The 24,351-nt window shown below is 39.3% G+C and overlaps 1 protein-coding gene across 1 annotated transcript in view; it reads right to left on the bottom strand.

Moving 5' to 3' along the window:
- LOC131236971 (callose synthase 3-like) overlaps positions 1–24,351 on the bottom strand; it is a 94,904-nt gene that overhangs the window by 49,845 nt on the left and 20,708 nt on the right. The window contains exons 4-13 of the mRNA XM_058234557.1: positions 6,867–6,991; positions 6,645–6,738; positions 6,362–6,472; positions 6,146–6,262; positions 5,903–5,995; positions 5,714–5,805; positions 4,727–4,853; positions 4,055–4,192; positions 3,879–3,955; positions 3,692–3,785 (exon numbers count right to left, since the gene is read on the bottom strand). Of these exons, the coding sequence (XP_058090540.1) occupies positions 3,692–3,785; positions 3,879–3,955; positions 4,055–4,192; positions 4,727–4,853; positions 5,714–5,805; positions 5,903–5,995; positions 6,146–6,262; positions 6,362–6,472; positions 6,645–6,738; positions 6,867–6,991 (1,068 nt within the window). The remainder of the gene's footprint in view (positions 1–3,691; positions 3,786–3,878; positions 3,956–4,054; positions 4,193–4,726; positions 4,854–5,713; positions 5,806–5,902; positions 5,996–6,145; positions 6,263–6,361; positions 6,473–6,644; positions 6,739–6,866; positions 6,992–24,351) is intronic.

The raw sequence follows: 24,351 nt of genomic DNA, 5'->3' as shown, positions 1-24,351 counted from the left end.
GAAAAAATATATGAATCTGTAGATCAAGCCTCATACATCTTTGATAGCATGTTTGAAGTGTACGATTCCCACAAATTTGGGGGAAATTGGGGTAATTTTGAATTATCCCTAATTTCTCCAAATTAAACCACTTAACCTCAAATTTCGAAATTAGAGTGTATGTGATGATGATTTCATCAAACATTCCTAAATACTATGAAATTGGACTCAATTGACCGCAACTAGAAGTGAATTAAAAAAATTTGTTGCATTAATTTTTTATTATTTTTTAATTACAAAATATTTTTTCTGAAAAATCACAAAAACTTCATGAATCAGTAGATCGGACCTCATTAATGTTTGATTTCGTGTTTGGAGTGTAGCATTGCAACAAATTTGGGTGAAATTGGGCAAATTTCAAATTCCCCCAATTGCCCCCAAATCAGACCACCTACCCTCAAATCTCGAAATCGAAGGTTCAAATCCTTAAGTTCTCACGCAAAACATGAAAAATCAAGAATGTCTAACCTTTTGACACCGATTTTGTATGATTTAAACAACAAAGGATCAAAATGTAAAATCACTTACTGAATGAGAATCAATGCCAAATCTGGAAAAAAAAAAAAAAAAAATACTGATTCCAATTTGAAATTGAAGTTTCTCACGAAACATGAAGAATCAAGAATTTCTAACCTTTCAACACCGATATTGTATGATTTAAACAAAAAATAAGGATGCAAATGCAAAATCACTCACCGAATGAGAATCGACCCCAAATCCGAAAAAATCTTGATTCCGGTTTGAAATCTAAGTTTTTCACCTAAAAGATTGAAAAGGATAGACTGAAATCCACCCACAATGTGTTTAGAAGAGAGAATAGAAGGAAAAGTAGAAAAATAGAGTTTGGGTTTTTTTTTAAAGAAGGGGCTTGTGGTCCTGTTGGGGGTGTTGGTGGATATTTGTCGATAACAACGGATATTGTTGATACTAAGGAAAAGGCGCTGATATCTCATGATATCGACAATAACTCACAATACATACCGATACATTGCACGATACATAGGAATTCAAATGCTCAACCCATGTTTCATATTGTTGGCGTGTGATACTAATAATATTGGCCAATATTATCGATACAGTAAACAATAGGAACCATGTCATGGCTCTATGACACAAAACCCAATATTTCGCTCATTATTAGCAAAATTCGAGAGCTAGTTTCATCTTCACAAGTATCCTTTAGTAGGTTCCCTCGAGAGTAGAGAGGCTAATGATTTAGCCAATAGACTAGCAAAAGAAGGGGTCTCCTACTCCTTTGTGTTGGGATTTTCATATCCACTGCCATGATTGTAGTTTTTAAATTGCATTTGCCTCTCTAATAAAATTACATTTCCTAACTAAAAAGAAAAGAAAATCCTTGACTAAGAAGTATATACAACCAGGACACAACATAAGTAGTTATAATATATTGTAGCTATGAACATTTGAAGGGCAACATTCAATGAGTGAGCTAGCATCAAATTCACGTTTTATCCAAAACCCAAAAGTTACCTTCAATTTCATAATGAAAGAAAAATTATCCTAATAATTGCCAAGTCTAGGACATACCCGGTGTTTTAAGTAGCGTGTAGCGTAAGCTACGTGATACTTAATATTTTTAATTAAAATAATAGAAAAAATATGATAAATTTTACAAAATGCATAATTCCTATGAATTCTTTACTGCGAATCTAGATCATCAACAACATTTCCATGCAAAATCTCTGTCTCTTTGCCTTCAAACATCTCTTTCCATTCAACAAGTGAGCTAGCATCAAATTCACGTTTTATCCAAAACCCAAAAGTTACCTTCAATTTCATAATGAAAGAAAAATTATCCTAATAATTGCCAAGTCTAGGACATACCCGGTGTTTTAAGTAGCGTGTAGCGTAAGCTACGTGATACTTAATATTTTTAATTAAAATAATAGAAAAAATATGATAAATTTTACAAAATGCATAATTCCTATGAATTCTTTACTGCGAATCTAGATCATCAACAACATTTCCATGCAAAATCTCTGTCTCTTTGCCTTCAAACATCTCTTTCCATTCAACAAGTGAGCTAGCATCAAATTCACGTTTTATCCAAAACCCAAAAGTTACCTTCAATTTCATAATGAAAGAAAAATTATCCTAATAATTGCCAAGTCTAGGACATACCCGGTGTTTTAAGTAGCGTGTAGCGTAAGCTACGTGATACTTAATATTTTTAATTAAAATAATAGAAAAAATATGATAAATTTTACAAAATGCATAATTCCTATGAATTCTTTACTGCGAATCTAGATCATCAACAACATTTCCATGCAAAATCTGTCTCTTTGCCTTCAAACATCTCTAAGTGTGATCACTTTTCTTATTTATTGAAACATACACAAATTCACAATATGGACCACACTTTGGATGGTCCGGATTGATCTAAGTGCTTTATCCACGATATGGACCACAATATGTAGTGCCATGTGTGATGGGGATGATCCATTGCCATTTTAAAATAGGTGTTGAACTAGCATTGGAAGAATAACTAAAAGAAAATAAGATTTCAGGTAGCAAACACTACCTGCGCTACACGCTACGCTACGGTACATGTAGCGTACACTACATGCTCTGTAGCTTACGCTACATGCCTCATAGCTTACACTACCTGCATATGCTACGTAGTGTTTTTGCTACACTACGAGCACTACTGAAAACACTAGACATACCATACAAGAGTGAGCTGAGTAGCCCATTATCAATGCAAAAGGCAAAGATGCTTGTAAGATGTGCAATTCACTAGAAGTGAAAAAGACTGATATCCTTAATGATTTTGAGACCAATTGATTAGCAATAAGTAGTGCACTTCAGTAGAAGTGAGCCAAATAGCAACAATATGAGGCGAGCCCAAGAATTACACAACGTAACTCTGGAAATCTAAGGGAGCAGGAAGGGGCAAGAGAACTTCTAAGACTGGCATCCTTAATGATTTTGAGATCAATTGATTGGCAATAAGTAGTGCACTTCAGTAGAAGTGAGCCAAATAGCAACAATATGAGGCAAGCCCAAGAATTACACAACGAAAACTGGAAATCTAAGGGAGCAGGAAGGAGCAAGAGAACTTCTAAGAGAAAAAATGTTTCTGGACCTATCTTAAATAATCAAACATAAAACTATTCTCCCATTGCAGCAATATTGAGTGGGCATGGACAAATGAAAGGATTTCATTTTTGGAGAGAGTAAGGAGTGGCATAATCTTCTAGGACTTGCACCCAACCCAAACAAATCCACCATATAAAAATGTATATGGACTAGCAGTTAGTTGAATACGATGCTTCCACATAAAACGATGACCAGAGATCACATCCTCTTTTTCCAACATAAGAAGGAACCAATGGTAGATAGACAAGTTGATAATTATTCAAACCGTGCAGCTTTGTACACAGTAATTTATAAAAAATAACTAAAGAACTAATAAGGATCATGCATTAGTTACGATAGAAAACATTCATTAGCATCATTACAGAAAGAGGATTAGAATCCAAAAAAAAAAAAAAAAGAACTTTGTAAATGTGCAAAGTGTTACAAAAATTGGAACAAAGAACAATAACCAGTGCACCTCGAATCCCAGTAAATAAGACGATTTGTAAATGTAGTGGTCAAGTAACCAAATGGCCTCTATATAATAACTTACTCCATTTTTTTCACCATGAAGCACTTCTAGAGGTTGACAAAAGAAATCAGCATCGGCCCGCATCGGCCAACCTAAGCGGAAACAATCGACTGACCTATCATTTTACATGATAAAATTATTTCATCAATGACAAGCAGGATATTTTGAAACTCAATCCACACTATAGATAATCAACTCTAGTATTTACCAGAAGTATTCATTTAAGTCATCATAATTCCTCCACTGTGAATGCTTCGATTTTCCTCTTTTGCTCCTTTCAGCTTCCTACCAAACAAAGTGTTTAGATTAGAGAAATACAACCTAAATAACAAATGGGACAGAAATTTGACTTCACTAGATTGGAAAGCCGACCAAGTGTGATACCTTCGCAATTGTTTCATAAATTGGTGTCACAACTTTCCTTAAGAAGGCTTCTTCGTCACCCCCATAGGCTGGTTTAACATTCTCGCCAGTCATTGGACTGACATTCCCCGCTAGCATACCATAGAGTTCGAAAGCCATCTAGAGAAACATACACAATGTGGCAAACTAATTATGGATGAAAAGACCAATCTGAGAAGTCTAGACCACACACACACACACAAAAACAAAGAGTACACAACCCCCCCCCCCCGGGGCTTTTAACTCCATTTCTTTCATTTCTCTTCTTAAACGACTTCAAAATCAACCCATCGTCAAAATTCTCAGCTAGAAATTTCACTTCTAAAACACCTAGTAGAGATTGTCTTCACTTGGGGTGGATCCCCAATCCCCATCATTGCAGCCCCTATGTAGAGTCTATCTGTTCAAGGCCAAATTGAAGTCACTTTTTGTCGCAGAATAACAGCCCTTTCTTTTATCGAAATTAAATTCTACAAAAGTTATAGCCCTTTCTCTATAAAAGTTATAACAAGCTATTGCATAAAAAGAGGGTTTTTCTTTTCATTTCTTTTCTTTTTCCGATCATTCGAAGCAAAAGCAGTTATCATATTTAGAATTTAAAAATGTAGGTGTGCTCGAGAACTGTAGAATGGATATTAGACTTTCAAGTCTTACATGATGATAGATATAACAGAGGCATTCTGGCATGAATCTCAAGTTTGCAGCTTCACCCCAAATAAGAAGATACAGGCCCATATACAATAGTTTGCGTTGTTGAAGTTCTTGCTGGATAGTTGGCAACCTGCAATTTAGGAACAATCACAAGCTTAACAAAAATATATATATAATTATATATACAAATTGAAAGATAACAGCAATTTCATTAAAACCATGCCAAAACCAACACGGAACTGCAAAGCAAACAACCTTCACACAAAATTTAAATCACAAGACTTCAGACTTGAAGCCCACCCCAAAACTTTAACCATCCTAAACACTTCCCCCGCCATCCCACTAATATTTTTGGAGGCATTGACTATTTCCTTCCCTCTAAAGCCCCCAACGAACTGCCATGCTGACTAACCTCCAAACCATCCTACCATATTTCCTGAACTCTCCACCATGCCAAGCCAAAATGTGATCCTCAATGTACTCTAAGAAAACCCACTCCATATTAAAGAAACCAAGGACTCCCTCCCAAACCTTTCGTACAAAAGGACACTTTTATGAGAAGGAGATCAATGGACTCTGCATTAGCCATGCACGTGACACATATATTACAGAGCATTAGCGATCTCTTTTGAAGATTGTCACTCGTACCCTTCTTTCTTCCCACGAGCCACACAAACCGCCACCAAATCTTAGCCGTATGAATGATACGAATTTTCCTTGAGGGATTTGTGAGTATCTCGTAAAAAGAACGAACTGCAAACTGGCCCAACTTGTCGCTTTTCCACACCATCAAACATGGATAAAAACTAGAAAACTCGCACAAATTTTGGTCAAACATAAAACCTGAAACAGATGAAATATTGAAATCATCTACCAAGGCCAAGACCCAAAAAAAAAAAAAAGATAATATGCCACCAATAGTAGAGAACCCAAGCACCTCAAGTCCTTGACCCAGAACATCAGGACTAATTAAATTTTGAAAATGCTTACCAAAGACTACTCTTGCGATCTAAATACTTGCACCACTTCTTGTAGTTCTTAAAAAGCTTCTTCATGACTTCAGTTAGTGCGCGCTCATCCAACTGTACTAACAATAAACTCAATTAACTAGGTCCGATGCAAACAAAATAAAACTAAAGCAGGTGCAATATCAAAGAGAACTTATGCAAAACAGAAAACCTTAGGTTGCTGATCAGGCTTTGGAAATTGTCGTATGTGGACATTTGCAAGTAGTAAAATCAAGTGTTCCCTTTGATTAGACACATTATCCTTCTGCACATAACAACAAACCAACAAAATATAAGACCCGCTAAACCACAAGGCACAAAAGCAGTCAATTGAGCTTTCATGGAATGGTTGTAGAGCACAGGAATCAATCATGCTCAATTAAGAAAATATGGTTTTTTGCAATGTTCTCTTTACCTGAAATCCAAACGTGGCCTGAAGCCAATCAAGAACGTCTTCGTCTGCCTTCTTCTTGTAGTCCGTTGGCCATGGTAGACCCCTAGTATTACGAAGTGCAAAAACAGCTGCTTGAATCTGCCAGTTTAAATGACTGCATTTACTCAGCAGCGTCTCTAGAAGGAAAAATAGGATTTGGCAATGATGCATCCAATGGATGAAAGGGTGAACGCCAACCTCAGGATACCGCATGATAGCCTGATTTGCACTATCAGGATCGAGAGGAAGAATGTTGTATGGCACATATATCTCCGTCTTTTCAGCAACCTTATTGTGAGCTTCCAAAATCTAAAAGAAAGCCCAATAATTATAGAACCAGTTATATGTAAAAATAAGTGACAACAGCTTAACTTGAAGTGTGATTTATGTCCAACTTGCACTGTGCAACAGGACACCTGCATCAAATGTGCTGCTCAATCCAAAGAAACAAAAAAGCTACAGATTGTGAGATTGTCTTTACCTCATGATCGACTTCAACAGACTGTGTCTGATTGACAGCCTTCAAGACTTCGAAAAGGACAGCAGCTGTTTGGTATGCTTTGGTAAGTTGAGCACTGAGCAAATGGAGAAACCAAACCAACATGTATAAATAAATCAAAAGTTTACAATCAACGGTTTCAATTTCCAAACTCTGCATCACCTAGAAGATGGTTGTTTTGAATCTCTCAAACAAATAACTCACCGATCAGCTTTATCAGCAGCATTTTGCAATGCTTGGATATACTTTTTATAATAATGTTGATAGAAGCTCTGCATTTCTCGTGCATCACTCTTCTTCACCCTTCCCATCAAAGTTGGATCATTTTCCTGAAAACAAGTACGGGAAACTTCTTTGTTCAAATGAAAGAAAACAGGCATAAGGGTGGTATACGTATACGGATATTGCAACTCCAGTGGCCTCCAAAGTATAGTCGAAACTAGATTATCAACAAATTAGGGATATCCAATGTCTTATACAATATTTCAAATCATCATCATCAATTAAGCCTTATCCCAATCAATGTTTTAAATATCGACGATATCGGCTGATATATCCCATGATATATCTTGTATCTCATTTGTGCGATACGAAACGCACAAGTAGTGCCGATATATCCCACACGTTTGATCCAGTGAGCATTTTCAATTTCCAATCTCTCTTTTTTTTTGGTGGAAATTATGTTAAATCGGTGCCAAATGGTTACAAATCCATTGGTTCTTCATGCATGAAAAATCATGAAGTTGGAGCTTTGATTTCGATATCCATTGGTCCTTCATGTTCTCCATGTTTTTTTTTTTTTCAAAATTTTCCTTCAACTAGCGGCCAATTGAGACTAATTTCGAAGTATTTAGGAATATTTGATGAAATGATCATCACATACACTCTAATTTCGAAATTTGAGTGTAGGTGGCCCGATTTGAAAAAATTGGGGAAATTTCAAAATTTCCCTAATTTCTCCCAAATTGCTTACAATGTTGCATTCCAAACATGAAATCAAACATGTATGAGGGCTGATCATCTGATTTGTTAAGTCCTTGTCACTTTTCAAACACTCCTAAATCATTTTTTAATTAAAAATTATTAAAATATTAATTTTTTCCTGAATTTTCCTTTCAACAAGCTGTCAATTGAGACTAATTTCGAAGTATTTAGGAGTGTTTGATGAAATGATCATCACATACACTCTAAACGTTATGCATTCAATTTGAATATAGTTGCATTAGCTCAGTCAGACAACGCATAGCTTAGGACCCTATACAAAGGAAACCCATTATGTACACTTCTTTTTTGAGATGTTATGATTTAAAAGTGTGTATTAAGGTCTTTTTTAACAATCCCTAAAGTTTCATTGAATCTTTTTTAACAATCCCTGAAGTTTCATTGAAAAATTCAACCATTTTTCGAATGTTTTCCCATGTTTCCTAAAAAGTGCGATAAATTACCCGATACAAACAATATATCCCATGCGATAACCGATACGTATCTGTATCTTAAGGATGCAATACGTAACATGATACCGATATTTTGAACATTGGTCCCAACTAATTGGGTCAACATACAATATCTCATCTATAAGCTGGAACTAAAGCACTTTTTTTACATTGATGCAATAGCATTCAACGATCACCAAATCCCACCACAAGATGCCACTCCCAAGTCCCAAGTATCCTAGAAATCTTCAAACCTCTTTCCACATAGCCCACATGTAATGTCTTGCCAACAAATTATTTATGATTGAGTTATATATTATTTTATTTTATTTTGAAGGATAAGCGAATTACCAATTATTCTACTTCCCTATAGAATATGTTGCCCAAACAAATCTCTATATGTTCTAAGCAGTCATGAGTTAAGATTTTATCTTACCACAGTGCACAAAACATTTCTACCCTTGAAGATACAAGAGCATATCACATCTTAGCTTGAGGTGAAGGTAGACCACCGGCTGCTAAAAGTACTTTAAAAAAGGACTTAAAAGTCGAACAGTGAGCCAGACAATCCCACACCCAAACTATCTACCACTACAACCAAGCAATATTTTACGATATAATGCACTAAAACTCAGCAATGATAACAACTGCAGGGGGGGAAAAATCAAAACACAATGCAGAAATTCAAAATCTGCAACAAGAAGCGAGAAATTTTCAATTTCAATTTCTAAGCCAATCCCAAATTTCTTCATCAAGTTTATCAAAAGCAACAAGGGAGTAGCAGAAGAGCTTAATAGGATGGTGGGTAAGGCATGCATGGAGGGGTGGGTAAATAAGAGGGTTTAAAGTGGAGAATGCAATTCCAGGTTTAACACTTACAGTTTGCTGACCTCCAAATGGTCAACAAGTGGTACGAGACTGTAGCAGGACAAAAGGTAAATTTCTATAAAAGATAAGGGCATTCAGCCAGAGGAGAGAGGAGTAGCAGAACTTTCTGGTGATGGAGTGCAAACTGGTCACTTCTGTCCAAATATATGGACTTCCTCTAAGTGTGGCAGTAGACCAACAAAAGGGTGTTGGCAGGTACTCAAATGTTATCTACATGGGAAAAGAAAAATCTTTCTTTGGTAGTCGAATTGCTCTCATCAAGGTAGATCCATGATGTTAATTTATTTCCTATTGACATTTCGATGTTCCATGCTTGTGATTGATAGACTGCATAGATTACAAACAGATTTCCTATGGAGGGGTATGAAAGGAAACCTGAAGTATTATTTAATGGTCTCTAGTTGGGGAATTTTTGACCCAGAATTTAGAGGATGCCCCTGCCTGTTTTGCTCCAGGACGTTTCATCATCCTAGTGACTAACAGGGAGGTTTCTGTGAAGCACCTAGTTTTTTATGTTTTTAGCCATGAGGGGTGGCTTGTTCACTGGATCAGTTTTTTTACAATTCCTTTTGGAGGCAAGATTATTTCTTATCATCTTGTTGCCCCTATGTTGATGTTTTTGTTTTTGTACCCTCTATAAATGGAGTTACAGTTAAAAACACTGAACTCCACATGTTCAGAAAATGGTCGTGGAGACTAGGTGGGAGGCCCAAGGTGGGTGTTTGACAATTGAATCTTCAACGTATTGGGTATCCAGAGCTTGGAAAGTAGTGGTCAAGGTAGAAACAAGCTTCCAGGAATGCATAAGCTACAAGGTTGGGGACAGAAGCAAGATTACATTTTAAGAGGATCATTGATGTGGAGAAGGACATTCTCTAGAGTTCGACTCCTACATAGTGGTGAGATGAGGGAAACTCTGAATGCTAGAAATAACCTCAAAATAACAGGGATATGTTTACCATTCTAATTGCCACAGGAACTCGAGTGATGTAATTGAAGAATATAAAATATTTATGCGGTTGTTGGACTCGGTAGAGCCCCCTCTAAAAGGATGAGATCCAACAGTATGGAACTTGAATCCATTAGAGATGTTTTTGATTAATTGATAAAATGCTCACCTCATAGGAGCAGGTGAGGAGAGTGCACAGATGCCTAGTCTCTGGTTGTCTAAGGGCAGGGCTCATTGCTTTTTATTGGTTTAAAAGATGGGTCAAGGTGCCACCAGTTAACAATTTTAGAAATAGACAACAACATATTATAAATTCTTGTATTATGTGCCTGAAGGCAGAGTAGACAGCAAACCACTTGTTCCTTGAGTCCATTTTGTTAGGTTGCAAGCTACAACAAGGTGCTAACAGTTAACCATCTTAGAAATAGATAATGAACCACCTGTTCCTTGAGTCCATTTTGTTGGATTGCAAGCTACAGAAAGGATCTGACAGTAATCCATCTTAGAAATAGACAAGAACACAACATAAATTCCCGTATTATGTGCCTGAAGGCAGAGGACACAAAAACCCACTTGTTCCTTCAATCAATTGGCAATGGAGATATGGTGCTGGGTTCTTGATATATTCGAGAAAGCATGCATGCCGCATTCCATTAGAAGATTTTTATGTGATGGAACATCGAATTTCTTGACAAAAGCTAGTAGATTATAATGATAGGGCCAGGCATATAAGTACCTATACAAGCAGAAAAAAGATCACCAATTTTCTAGACAGGCCATTTAACCTCCGTATCAAGTATTTGATGCAACGCTCATTCGAATTAAATTTATCAATGCTTGTAAATTGTCAAAGGACCCATGATAATGGTCTTCAAATGCTTGTATTTTTGATGCAATGCATAGGGGTCATCATCATCAACCCTTTGGATCAAGCCAAGGGCAGATTTTTTATGGTCAGCATCAGGGTACACGTATTTGACCATGAATGTTCATACCAACTACCAATTTTGGTCCCCATGAGCCCCACCTCAAGCATAGAACATCTAGACCATACCATGAAAAGAATTGATGATGGGGACATCAAAGGACCTACTCAGGTGTACCAGAGATGGAGACGACCACTCACATCAGCGCATCTTTCTTTGTGGATAGGAGGCAAGTTCCAGATAGAGCCCATCGGGCCATTTTGAAGACCCCACATGCATTAGACGTGCATCAGGAAGACCCCACTTTAGGATGATGCATGTGGGCTTCTTAGGAAATCATTTTAATCATAGGATTTCTATTTCGTGTCGATCTAACCATTGGATCTTGTCAATTAGGCCATCGGGCCACCGAATCTTTTAGATCCGGGCCCCTCGGACGTTGATTTTGCTTTTTTTATGTTTTTTGTTATTTTTAGGATTTATTTGATGGTTTAGATTGATAATAAATATTTTAGTTTTCTTATTTTGGATGATAGGCCGCTTCACTTAAGTGAGTGGCATAGTTGTAATTATGCTGGATTTTTAATTATAAAAGCACAAGGGGGTGGAGTTCCAACCCTAGTGGAGATTTGAGAAGAAAAACAAAAAAAAAAAAAAACCTCCATTCCTATTGAATTGTGGAAGGGTAGATACTTGTTTGGTGGGGATTCCCCAAGGTACATCCTTCATCTTCCTCTTCTTCGAAAGGTATTCTTCTTCTTACATCCTTTCTCTCTTCTTCGAAAGGTATTCTTGTTCTTCTTCTCTTGTCTTCCTCTTTTCCTTTCCATTACAACCTTCCAAACCCTAAATCTTCAATTTCCTATTTTTTCCAATTTTTAAAAAACCCTAATTCCAGAATCCCCAATTCCCATGAACCATAATTTTCCAAATTTCAAATTTTCCCCTTTCTAACCATAATCATAAAACCTACAAATTTGTCCATGAGTGTGGAACGTGCCTATGCTAAATTGGAAGTTCTATCATTCCATCGGGCCTAGTTTTAATTGATTTATGTGATTTCTTAACATGCAGGAAGGTGATTTAGATTAAATCAAATTTTATTTCCTGTTGTTTACTCTTAATTACTTGGTGGGTAAGCAGCTTTTGTTAATTGAATTACTTTATGGACTCTTTCATAATCTCCACGTTACATGCTAGCATTAAATCATGTGTCCTGCATCAATTGACGATCTGAATGATTCGGGTTTCCAGCCCCACTTGGACTCATTCATTCAATAATGGAGATTGCTGCGAGGTGTCCAATGATCCCACACACTTTGTAGTTAAATTTCAGCCCTAATGGATCTCAGGTCCGGCGGTGGACCCTCACCCCACACCTAACCAATTGCCCAAAAACATGATTAGCAGCCTATGGACCACTTTTGCGGGTACCAAACAGCATCGAAACAACAAGAAATTGGCCGCATTAAATTTATCGAGAGCCTAAGTTCGTGTAATTTTCGACATCATTTCAGCAAGTTATGACCAATTTCAAGGACACCTTTTCACACTGTTCAATAGACAAACATAATTTCTCTGCCAAATAGAAGTCACTAGATACATCATCAAGGGATTCCAATCTGAAGGACGAATCTTCATTTTTCTTTTAACTTTGATAATTGAATTTCCTATTCTTTTCTATGAGACTATGCCTTTAATTCTATATCCCAAGTAATCACTGCAAACCCCTAGATAAGGCCGAAGCCACAAATATACAAGAAAAGCAAAAAGATTTACAAATCCCCCTAGCATTTTGGGCCTCCAGCAAATTAGGCATAAGCTTTTAAACTTCCGCCCATTCCAGAAATAGGATTTTAGCCCTCCCAAATACCCCCCAAACGTGCCCCCTACAATTCCTGAAACATCAACCATTCCTCTCTAACCAAAGAGCCCAACAACCTGCTAACACACTTAAATGCCACATTTTCCTACCTAACTTTCCTATTCCCCCACCATGCCACATCAAAAGAAAATCTTCGATTGAACTCGGCATCACCTATGCAATCCGAAATAGATTGAAGAAGTTGTCCCAAGCCTTTCTTGTAAACGAGAAATGGATACACAGATGATCCACCATTTCCTCGGCTCGAAGACACAAAAGACATGCATTCGGAAGAATCATGTTTCTTCTACGAAGATTATCGGAAGTTAGAACTTTCTTCCTCCCGACTAGCCATGAAAACACCACCACCTTTAGAGGAGCGTCGTAATGCCAAACGAAGGATGTCGGACAAAACCCGCTAAAAGAGTCTTCCCCACTACGGAACATATAGAATGATTTCACTTAGAACTTCCCAAATTTATCTTTTAACCACCCAATGTTGAAGTAGCCAGAATTACCCTGGAGAGCAAGACTGCAAACCTATAACTTCTGTTATTTCTTCCTCCACCAAGTTCTTTCCATAAGGCAGAGTCCAAACTACTTCCCTTCCCACTATGGAATATCCCACTATATGGAAGTCCCCACCAATCGTGGAAATAGATTGTGCAAACTTTTCTCTCTAGCCCACCTATCTTCCCAAAATCTAACCTTCTTTCTATCCCCCAATTGCAACCCAATCCCTTCCCAAAATTTTTCTCTAATTGATGTGACAGATTTCCATAGGAATGAAGCTCTATACATTGAAGATGATTTACTCCACCAGCCCCTATCATCTAACCCATATTTCCTACCTATTACAATTTGCCAATGACACTTTTCTTCCACCCCAAATCTCCAAACCCATTACCCTAGTAGAGCCACAATCATGATCTCCAACCTCCTTTACTACCCCTCGATCCTGCGGGATGCATACTTCCTCCCATTGCATGAGATGAAACTTTTGTTGGTCTTCTGCTCCTTTCCATAGGAAGTCCCGCCTAAGTTTTTCCAATTTTTGCAATACAGACTTGGGGCATTTGAAAAGAGACGTAATAAATTGAAAGGTTAGACATTACCATCTTGATCAAAGTTATTCTCCCACCCATTGGCAAATGTCGAGTTTTCCATTGTGACAATCTTCTCTCAAACCTATCGATCACTTTGTCCTATAGGTGTTTCGTCAGTCTAACAACACATAGAGGAAGCCCTAGATATGATGTTGGAAAGGAACCCTCCCTACAACCAAATTGATTAGCGTGTATCTTCAACTCAATGATTCCCACACCCAAAATTTCACCTTAAAACCTGAAACTGCCTCAAAGTTGACAATGATTGCCCGAAAGTTTTCAAAATCTTAAGAATTTGCCTCACAAAAGAGCAAAGTATCATCAACATACTGCAAATGTGAAATCTGGAAGTTAGTTATCCAATTTGTCCCATAGATGTTTCGTTGGTCCACCAACAAACAGAGGAAGCCCAAGACATGACCTTGGAAAGGAACCCTCCCTACAACCAAATTGATCAGCATATATCTTCAACTCCTCCATGATTCCCACCCCCATAATTTCACCTTTAAACACGAAACTGCCTCAAAGCTAACAATGATTGCCCGAAGGTTTTCAAAATCTTGAGAATTTGCCTCACAAAATAGCAAAGTATCATCGGCATACTACAATTGTGAAATCTAGAAGTTGGAGTTGACGCCTTTCATCAACCATTACGATAACGAAAAGATATGGCGATAGTGGGTCCCCTTGACGTAGGCCCCCAAAAGTTGAGAAAAAACCATTGGGTAAACCATTAACCAGGATAGAGAATTTCACTGATCTCACACATTTCTACATCCAAGATCTCCAAGACACCAGACATCCGATGTAGCATATAGTCCATAAATTCCCTATCTACATAATCGTAGGCTTTTTCAAGATCAGGCTTACAAACAAGGTCTTTTGACCCTCTTCTATGACAACAATCAATGCACTCATTCGCCACCAGTAAGTTATCTACTATCTGTTTGCCTTAAACAAAAGCCCCTTGTGAGTCTGAAATGACCTCCCCCAACACCGCACAAAATCTAGTTGCAAGTATCTTGGCCAATATCTCACACTGACCACCCAGCAGCAAACATATGGGTCTAAAGTCTCTCGGGCTTTTAGCACCTTTTTCGGAGATCACCACTACAAACGTGGCTCCTAGCTCTAAGGCAATGCATCCTTTCTCATATAATTCATTGATGAAACTATACACATCATTCTTAACCAACTCCCAAAACTATAGATAGAACGCAATTGGAAACCCGTCCGGCCCTGGTGCTTTGTCACTACCCAATTCTTGCACTGCTTGATTAGCTTCTACCTTGAAGAAGGCCTTTTCTATAGATTTTGCCACTTGTGAAGGCATGGTGTCGAAGGACAAACTATCAAGCAGCAGCCTTTTCCATTCTTCTTTTGATAGTAGATTCTGTAGAAATCAACTATTGTATTACATACCTTAGCCTTTCCTTCCATTCCTTCCCCCTCTACTCGTAAAGATTTTTTCTTGTTTACCCTTGCCCTTGCGCTTGCCATAGCATGGAAAAATTATGCTTTTATCTCCCTCTTTCAACCAAATAACATGTGATTACTGGCACCATTTGATTTCATCCTATCACATTCCAGCACTGTATTTAGCATGATGCACTTCCCGCCATGCTCTTTCCTAACTCTTCCTTTATATCAAGATTCTGGATTTGTAGCAAAAATTTTATAGTCTCCTCTTCACAACCCCCTAGCTCTTCTTTCTTCCATTTGCATATTTCTTTTTTCAACATTTTTAATTTCTGGAATAGCACGAATCCTTCCTCCCCCCCCCCCCCCCCCACCGAAAAGGATCACCACCATGGTGTGTCGTAAAGGCCGTTACGTAAAGGTAACAATGGCAACCATTACACGTTACGGGGTCATAACGGCCGTAATAGCCGTTATGGAAAAAATGACCTATAATTGTTGTTAACAGCACGTTACATCCCCTATAAAGGCTCTTCTCCCAAAAGTTGAGGGGGCTAAAGAAATTAAAGACCTCAGACCTATTAGCGTGATAGGGGGGCCTTATAAGATTTTAGCCAAAGTCTTGGCATCTCAGTTTAGAAATGTGCCTGGCAAGGTTATCTCCAATAACCAAGGAGCGTTTGTTAGTGGTAGACAGATCTTAGATAGTGCTCTCATCACTCAAGAATGCATTCATGAAAGGCATACGAAAGGAAAGATTGGCATCGTCTGCAAATCAAATATTGAGAAGGCATGTGACTATGTTGACTTGAGGTTTATAGACTACATGTTAGACTGGTTGGGATGCAGTCAGAGATGGAGAGGATGGAGGAGGGCTTGTGTTCAATCCGCCTCCTTTTCGATGCTCATAAATGGTTCTAAAGGCTTCTAAAAGTCCTTGAGGGGTTTAAGGCAAGGGGATCCATTATCTCCTTATTTGTCGTGGTTGGAGAAGCGCTAAGCAAGATTGCTTTCCAAGGGAGAGGAGAATGGTATGTTTAGTGGTTTCATGGGGGCTACTACCAGCGTTTCCTTCTCTCACCTTCAGTATGTAGATGACACTTCGTTGTTGTGATGCGGATCAAGTATCGGTGGATAATCTTCGAAAAGTAATAATGTGTTTTGAGGCGGTCTCAGGTTTGAAGATTGGCGTTGCAAAGACAGAAATGTTAGGAATCAATGTGAACAACGAAGATGTCCTCCCTTTAGCTTCATGTTTTGCGTGTAGAGCTAGAGCTTCCCCGTTAACATACTTGTGTTAGACAGGCCACATGGCCACATGCCTTGTATAGCCACATGCCTTGTATATCTAATTTCTATAGATAGATGATTTTGTCTTTATCATTTACCTTGTAAATCTCTACATATTCGACCCCTTTGGGTTGTCTCAAATACAACAAAAAACCAAAAGGAGAATTGTTTCTCTTTGCTCTCAGTTTCTCTTTGTTTTCATGGTATCAGAGCCATACTGATCCGGCACCTCCTTCGTCATTGGCACCACCTCCTGACAGATCCAACCTTCCATGCGTCAGCAAACCCCTGCGGCACCACCTCCTGACAAATCCGGCTCCTGCTACATTCCCCTGCCCTGTTCGACAACCCCCAACCCATCCCCACACCTGTCCGATCGCACCCTACCCTATCCGACCGCCCCCAGTCCTGTTCGACGAAACCCAGCCCTATCCGACCACCCCTAGCCCTGTCCGACGAAACCCAACCCACCCCCAGCCCTGTCTGATCACCCTGCGTATGTCCGATCTGTCACTGCACACCTCCGATCACCACTGCGTACGGCCACTCACCAGTGTGTACGCCCCTGTTGCCTCCATTGCACACTACTGCTTCTGATCACCACTGCACACGTCCGATCGCGCCTGTTGCTGTTGCTGTTCTGTTGCTTGTCACTGTGACCAGCCCTCCAGTTGCACGATACCTCCTTCCTTGGCGTGGTTTATATTACTTCCTATATATGGACAAAGACTCCCGTACAAAGGCCCCACGATGTAGTTTCGATGGTACCGACTACAATCCATGGGCTATCCACTTTCAGAGTTTTCTCAAGGGTCGTGGTTTGTGGGGACTAATTGATGGATCTATTCCTGTCCCCCACTTCCACAGATGTCGACAAAGTGGCTGAATGAGAAATGAAAAATGGACGGATTATTACCTGGATTCTCGATTCAGTTGACCGGTCAATTGTTGTTGGTCTCACGCCACATCGCACTGCTAAAGCAATGTGGGAGCATCTCCAGACAATTTATAAACAGAGTAATGCGGCTCGGTTATACTGCCTAAAACAAGATTTGGTTCACCTTACTCAGGGTGACAAAAGTATTCAAACCTTTTACTCTTCCATTGTTACAATTTGGACAGAGATGGCTATGATGGATCCAGAATTTCCTAATGACTTTAATATCTTCCAATCAATGCGCGATAGTGCGCACGTTCGACAGTTTCTTATGAAGCTGCGTCCGGAATTTGAGCATTGTAGGGCTGCTCTCCTGAACCGTAGCCCAACTCCTTCATTGAATTCTGTTATTAATGAATTATTGGCTAAGGAATAACGTCTGAAAGTTCTCTCCCACGTCCCCAACTCAGGGACCATCTGATCTGGTACTCGCTGCATCCACCTCTGCACCAAACCATAGTTCCAATCATTTAACTTGTTGTGGCTGCAACAAAATGGGACATGTCGTCGCTCAGTGTAAAGATTGGTGCACTTATTGTCGACGAACTGGTCATGGTATTCAGGACTACCGTACACATGCCTATGCATCCTCTTTCGGCTGTAGAAGTGGTGGTTGAGGTCATGGCCGTGGCTCTTTCTGCTACGTCTGCGACTATTTCTTCAGAGCCTTCTGTTAGTGATACTGCATCTAATATTTCTGCTAAAGAACCTTCCTCATCTTTGACTCCTGCGATGCTACAGCAGATCGTCACGGCCCTTTCTGTGGCGAGAATGTCAGGTATATCCGTATCTTCTACATTGTTCTTCGATTGAGGTGCTTCCAATCATATGACTGGTGACATATCCCATCTTCGCGACATTCGTCCCTACACTGAAAATCAGGCTATTTATACTACGGATGGCACTAGACTACCCATTTAGTCCATTGGATCATTGATTCTCTCTTTCTGCCAATCACCAGTTCACCCTTTGTGATGTGTTTCATGTCCCTAACCTCTCCTCCAATTTAATTTCTGTTGGTCAACTTACATCCAATAACTGCTTAGTCATATTTCTTCCAAACTGTTGTTTTGTGTAGGATCCGGCAACGGGGAGGGTAATTGGGAAGGCTAGGAGGCATGGTCATCTGTACGTACTGAACTTTTACGTGCTGAACTTTGACCCATCTGTCACTCTAGCTCATTGTTTTTTTTCTCCATCTTCATCAGATATTTATTCGGCAAATAAATTATGGAAACTCTGGCACATTCGCCTACGTCATCCACATTCAGATCGGTTAATTCAGTTATTTTGTTCTGGCATGTTAGGGAATATCTCTCTTAATAAAAGTGATTTGGATTATTCTTGTTCTTCCTATTGTCTTCCAAAAAGTAAGTGTATTCTCTTTCCTCTAAGTACTACAAAATCATCATCTATGTTTGAACTAGTGCATACGGATGTCTGGGATCCTTAACCAATTATGTCAGTCTCTGGGTTACGATACTATGTCATATTTATTAATGATTTCACACGTTACACCTAGATTTACTCTCTACACTCTTAAGTCACAGGTTTTTGAGAAATTCAAATTATTTCACTCCATGGTGGACACTCAATTTCAGGTAAAAGTTCAAACTCTCTGCGCTCTTGATTCAGGGGGAGAATATCTCTCAACAGATTTTCGCACATATCTTTAGGGTCATGGGATTATTCATCAAACCATCTGTTCTGATACTCTAAAACAGAACGAGGTGGCTAAACGAAAAAAATTGTCATATTATTGAAACTGCCAACACCCTGATGACAACTATGAGTGTTCCTCGTTCTTTCTGGGCCGAAACAATGTTACATTCAGCCTACTTGATTAACCGAATGCCAACCAAAGTTTTGACCAGTAAATCTCCCTACTTTGTTTTCACCGGCTTACCTCCTACATATTCCACATTTCATGTTTTTGATTATGTATGTTATGTTCACCTGGCATCACGTGAACGTAACTATCTCCAAAATCAGTCAAATGTATGTACTTGGGCTTTGGAGAAACTCAGAAGGGTTTTTGATGTTATGATCCCGTCTCACATCATGTTCGGGTTTCACGAAATATTGTTTTTCTGGAGCATATTGCCTTTCATTCCTCTGTTCCTCCTCTACACACACCAAACTCTCCTGGTCTTACCACCTTTCCTAACATTCCTTTTGCCTAAAGTACTCTCCCTCGTCCGTTACAGGTTTATTCACGACGGCCACGTACAGATCCTCCGCCTACTACTCTCCCTATTGTACCTGTTGCCGATCCAGAACCCACCTTGATACGTCGTTCCTCCCGTGTACATCGACAACCTAATCGCTTGATATACTCTATGTCTGCCATGAATGCTACTTTGGATACTGTATCTATTCCTACTTCATACACTCAGGCAACCACTCATGATTGTTGGAAGAAGGCTATGCAGAGGAACTTGCAGCATTGGATGATAATCATATGTGGGACATTGTCACTCGACCCACTGACCAACAATTAATTGGTAGTAAATAGATTTATTTTATAAAGCCCAAGTCTAACGGATCATTGGATCGATACAAGGCTCGGCTTGTAGTTCAAGGATACAAACAGGAACACGGAATTGATTATGATGACACATTCACCCCTATGGCCAAGATGAAAATTGTTCGTACTCTTTTGGCAATATCATCCATTCATTCTTGGCCACTCACTCGGATGTGAAAAATGCTTTTCTTCGTGCAGACCTCCAAGAAACAGTATATTTGAAACCTCCTCCTGGCTCTTTAATTCCTGCCAATAAGGTATGTCGTCTAAAAAAAGCTCTGTATGGCCTCAAACAAGCACCTCGGGCATGGTTCGAACGCTTTCACGATGTTGTTACAGGTGCTGGCTTTACTCAAAGTGGGCATGACTCATCTTTATCTTTGTGCAACACTGATCACAGTATTGTCATTGTTCTCGTATATGTTGACGACCTACTCCTGACTGGTAGCGATGCTACTGGCATCTCGGCATTAAAAGAAGTTCTGAAATCATCCTTCGAGATGAAGGACCTCGGCCATCTAACATACTTTCTTGGGCTTGAATTTTCACGTTCTTAACGTGGGATCCTAGTCAGCCAGCGTAAATATACCAAGGATCTTCTTGCTTTGGCCTCATTGACGGATCAGAAGACAATTTAGACTCCCTTAGAATTTAACGTTCAACATGGCCGTGACGATGGTGATCGTCTTGCGCAGCCCACATTATACCGCCGTTTGGTTGGAAATCTGGTTTACTTAACAATGACTTGCACTAATATTGCATACGTTGTCCAAGTTGTCAACCAGTTTATTTCTGCTCCTAAAACTCTTCATATAAGTGCGGTGTTGTGCATCCTATGGTACCTACGTGGAACTCTAGATTGATCACTGTTCTTCTCCTCCACAGCAGCTCTGGACCTTTGTGCTTATTCGGATGCTGACTGGGCCGGTCGCGCTCTCACACGAAGATCTACCACTGGCTACTGTATTTTTCTCGGCACTTCTCTCATCTCTTGGAAGTGTAAGAAGCAGGCCACTGTTTCTAAATCAAGCACGGAGGCCGAGTATCGAGTGATGTCAGCTGCTTGTAGTAAACTTGTCTGGTTACGTGGACTTCTTTCTGACTTGGGCGTTCATCTACAGAATCCTACTCCACTACATGTAGATAATCTAAGTGTCATTCAGATTGACTTTAACCATGTTTTTCATGAACAGACAAAGCATATTGAAGTTGACTATCACTTCATCCGAGAGAAGTTTCAGTCTGGGCTCATTTCTCTTCCACATGTCGCATCCCATGATCAGATTGCAGACATTCTCACGAAGTCCCTCACTTCTGCACGTAACTCATTTCTAGTTGGCAAACTATTACTTGTCAATGACCAGCATTAGTTTGAGGGGGGGTGTTAAACTGGCCACATGGCCACATGCCTTGTATAGCCACATGCCTTGTATGGCCACATGCCTTGTATATCTAATTTCCATAGATAGATGATTCTGTCTTTATCATTTACCTTGTAAATCTCTATATATTCGACCCCTTTGGGTTGTCTCAAATACAACAAAAAACCAAAAGGAGAATTGTCTCTCTTTGCTCTCAATTTCTCTTTGTTTTCAACTTGGGCAATTTCTCTTTGTTTTCAACTTGGGCCTTTCATTGTGTATTGGAAAGCCCCCAATCCACTTGTGGAATAAGGTGATTGAGAGGATTGGAAGGAAGCTTGCTTCCTAGAGGAATCGTCATCTTTCTTATGGTGGTCGGTTAACCCCTATAAAGACGACATTCGCTAATATGCCGATATTTTTCATGTCTTTGTTCTAGTGCCCTAAATCGGTTCTCTCTAGGTTGGAAAAGTTAAGAAGAGATTTCTTTTGGAGAGGTTCTTCAGAGGAACGAAAATTCCATCTTAACTGGGGAGAGGTGGAATTGGGGGGGCCAGAATCAAAAGCTTGGAATGGATGAATATTGCCCTTCTCGGTAAATGGATTTGGTGATTTGGAGTTGAGCGAGGGAGTATGTGGAGGGAGCTCATCACTAGCAAGTATGGAGTGCAGCGTGGTGGGTGGTCGATTAGAAGACCTATTTACAGAGCCTCTTCTATTTGTAAGGGAATTGTAGCAATTGAGCATTTGGTGCAAAAAATAATCTCTCTCTCTCTCTCTCTCTCTCTCTCTCTCTCTCTTGTAACGACCATCACCTCAGATTTTGAGGTGATATTTGGTGTGGGGATACGTCTCTTCAAAATTTATCCCCGAGGTTCGCTCGAATTGCTACAGATCATTTTGTAAGTGTAGATGAGTGCTTCTCTCCTTGCAATAGCTCCTTTGTTTGGAATCCTCCTTGTCATGGGAATTTGACAGATGCTGAAACAAAAGAATTGGTGTGTTTGCTCAAATTGCTAAAAAATTATATGCCTTCAAGTCAGAGTTCAAGCACACCTTGGTTCGGCTCATTCTTCGGGCTCATTTATGGTGAAGTTTTTCTATGATATGATCTCTAAATTCTCCATCTCTTGCGCCCGTCACCCATTCCATCATTGGTTCTACAGGTCCCCTCCTCGAGTGGTGGTTTTTGTTTGGTTGGTGGGTAGAATGAGGATCCTCACCATTGATAATCTTCAAAAACGATCATTGATCTTGCCAAATATATGCTTGATGTGTATGCAAGATGCAAAATCGATCAATCATCTCTTCATTCATTCCTCGTTTGTGAGGAAGATTTGAGACCATTCCTTGCTTTTGCTTGGAACTATTTGGGTGATGCCCAAGGCGATGGAGGATCTCCTTGAAGCATGGCATGAGAGAGGATCAGGAAAGGTTGGAAGAGCTAAATGGAGACTTCTTATTATGGCCATTTTGTGGGCAATATGGGGTGCTAGGAATGCTTGATGTTGTCATTCATAGGATCAAAGGACTTTGTGTTGAGTGGGCAGCTTATGTTAAGCCTACTTAGGCTCTTGGGGGGGTTTCCTTTTTACTCGTTCTTTTCTCTTTTGTTTCTTTCACGCCTTTTAGTGCGCTTTCTCAATAAATTGTTGTTATCTCTCAAAAAAAAAAAAAAAAACAAATTTATGGCGACATATAAAGATTAAGGACAAATCTTCTTCCCTAAGATATGCACCTAAAAGTTACAATACTGGACTTTGTGACGCATTTTCTCTTCAAGCTCAATGGAATCTAAACGGCTTTCCTCTCTTTACAGTCCATATGATGATGTGCCAAGAGTAGATGGTTTTGGAGATTGTGTGGGCCCCATGTGGAGTCCAAACTCTCTGAAAGTTTGTAATTTTCTTCGTTTGTGCTGAATTATTTCCTTGTTTTTTTTTTGTTTTTTAGATTTAGGTTTATTTATTATTTATTATTATTGTTCCTATTGGTTGTCTAGAATTGGGGTTTGTTTTAATTGGTTAAACTTATCTGCAAGAGATGTATCCCCACGAAGAAGTGTATTATGTACATGTCTCTTCCTCATGCGTTGGATGGTCTGCAAACTAAAGAAATCCCTTAGGCCTTAAGCAGTCTTCCAGAGCATGGTTTGAGAAGTTTAGTTGAAATTTTTATCAAATTCATTTCCATTTGAGCTCCTACGCTGATTTTGTATTCATAAAGCATGATGGTACTGTACATTCACTATTGTTCTCGTTATTTAGTGATAGTGGTGTGGAAATGGCAACTGTTAAATCATTCTTGGCAAGTACCTTTGATTATTAAGGAGTTGGAACTCTTGAAATATTTTCTCGACATTAAAGTGGCTCAATCAAAAAAGAAAATCTTCATGTCTCAATGGAAATGTGTTATTGATATCCTCACAAGGCATATATGATATTGCTCATGTTGTAAGTGCCACTAGTCAATTCCCACGTTCTCATCATCCAGGTGCTATCTATTATATTCTTCGCTACTTGAGAACTCCTCCAAGCAACGAGATTGGGTATTCCAATAATGTTCACCTAAAATTTGAGTGGGTACTGTGATGTGGGTTGGTGGGCTATTAACGGGCTAGGCTTGGACCAAGTCGAAATTTGTCAAAGCCCAGCCCACAAAGTAAAACCTAGGCCCGAGCCCGGTCCTTAAAGATTATGCATGGCCTGAGCTTGGCTACCAAGATTTAGGTTGCTAGTTAAGGGTGGTGTTTTAAGCATCAACAATATCGACCGATACATCCCACAATATATCTTGTATCCCACCTGCCCGATACAAAATACACAAGTAGTGGGATATATCCCACATGTTCGATCTGGTGAGCATTTTCGATTTTCGATCCTTTTTCTATAAATCATGTTAAATCAATGTCAAATTGTTACAAATCCATGAAAAATCATGGATTGGGAGCTTCGATTTTGAGATTTAGAGGAGATGGGCCGAGTTGCGG

The sequence above is a fragment of the Magnolia sinica genome, chromosome 2 (genome assembly GCF_029962835.1).
Source record: "Magnolia sinica isolate HGM2019 chromosome 2, MsV1, whole genome shotgun sequence".
NCBI lineage: Eukaryota > Viridiplantae > Streptophyta > Magnoliopsida > Magnoliales > Magnoliaceae > Magnolia > Magnolia sinica.
Note: the sequence above shows the minus strand (reverse complement) of the source record. Positions and strands in the feature narration are given on the sequence as shown.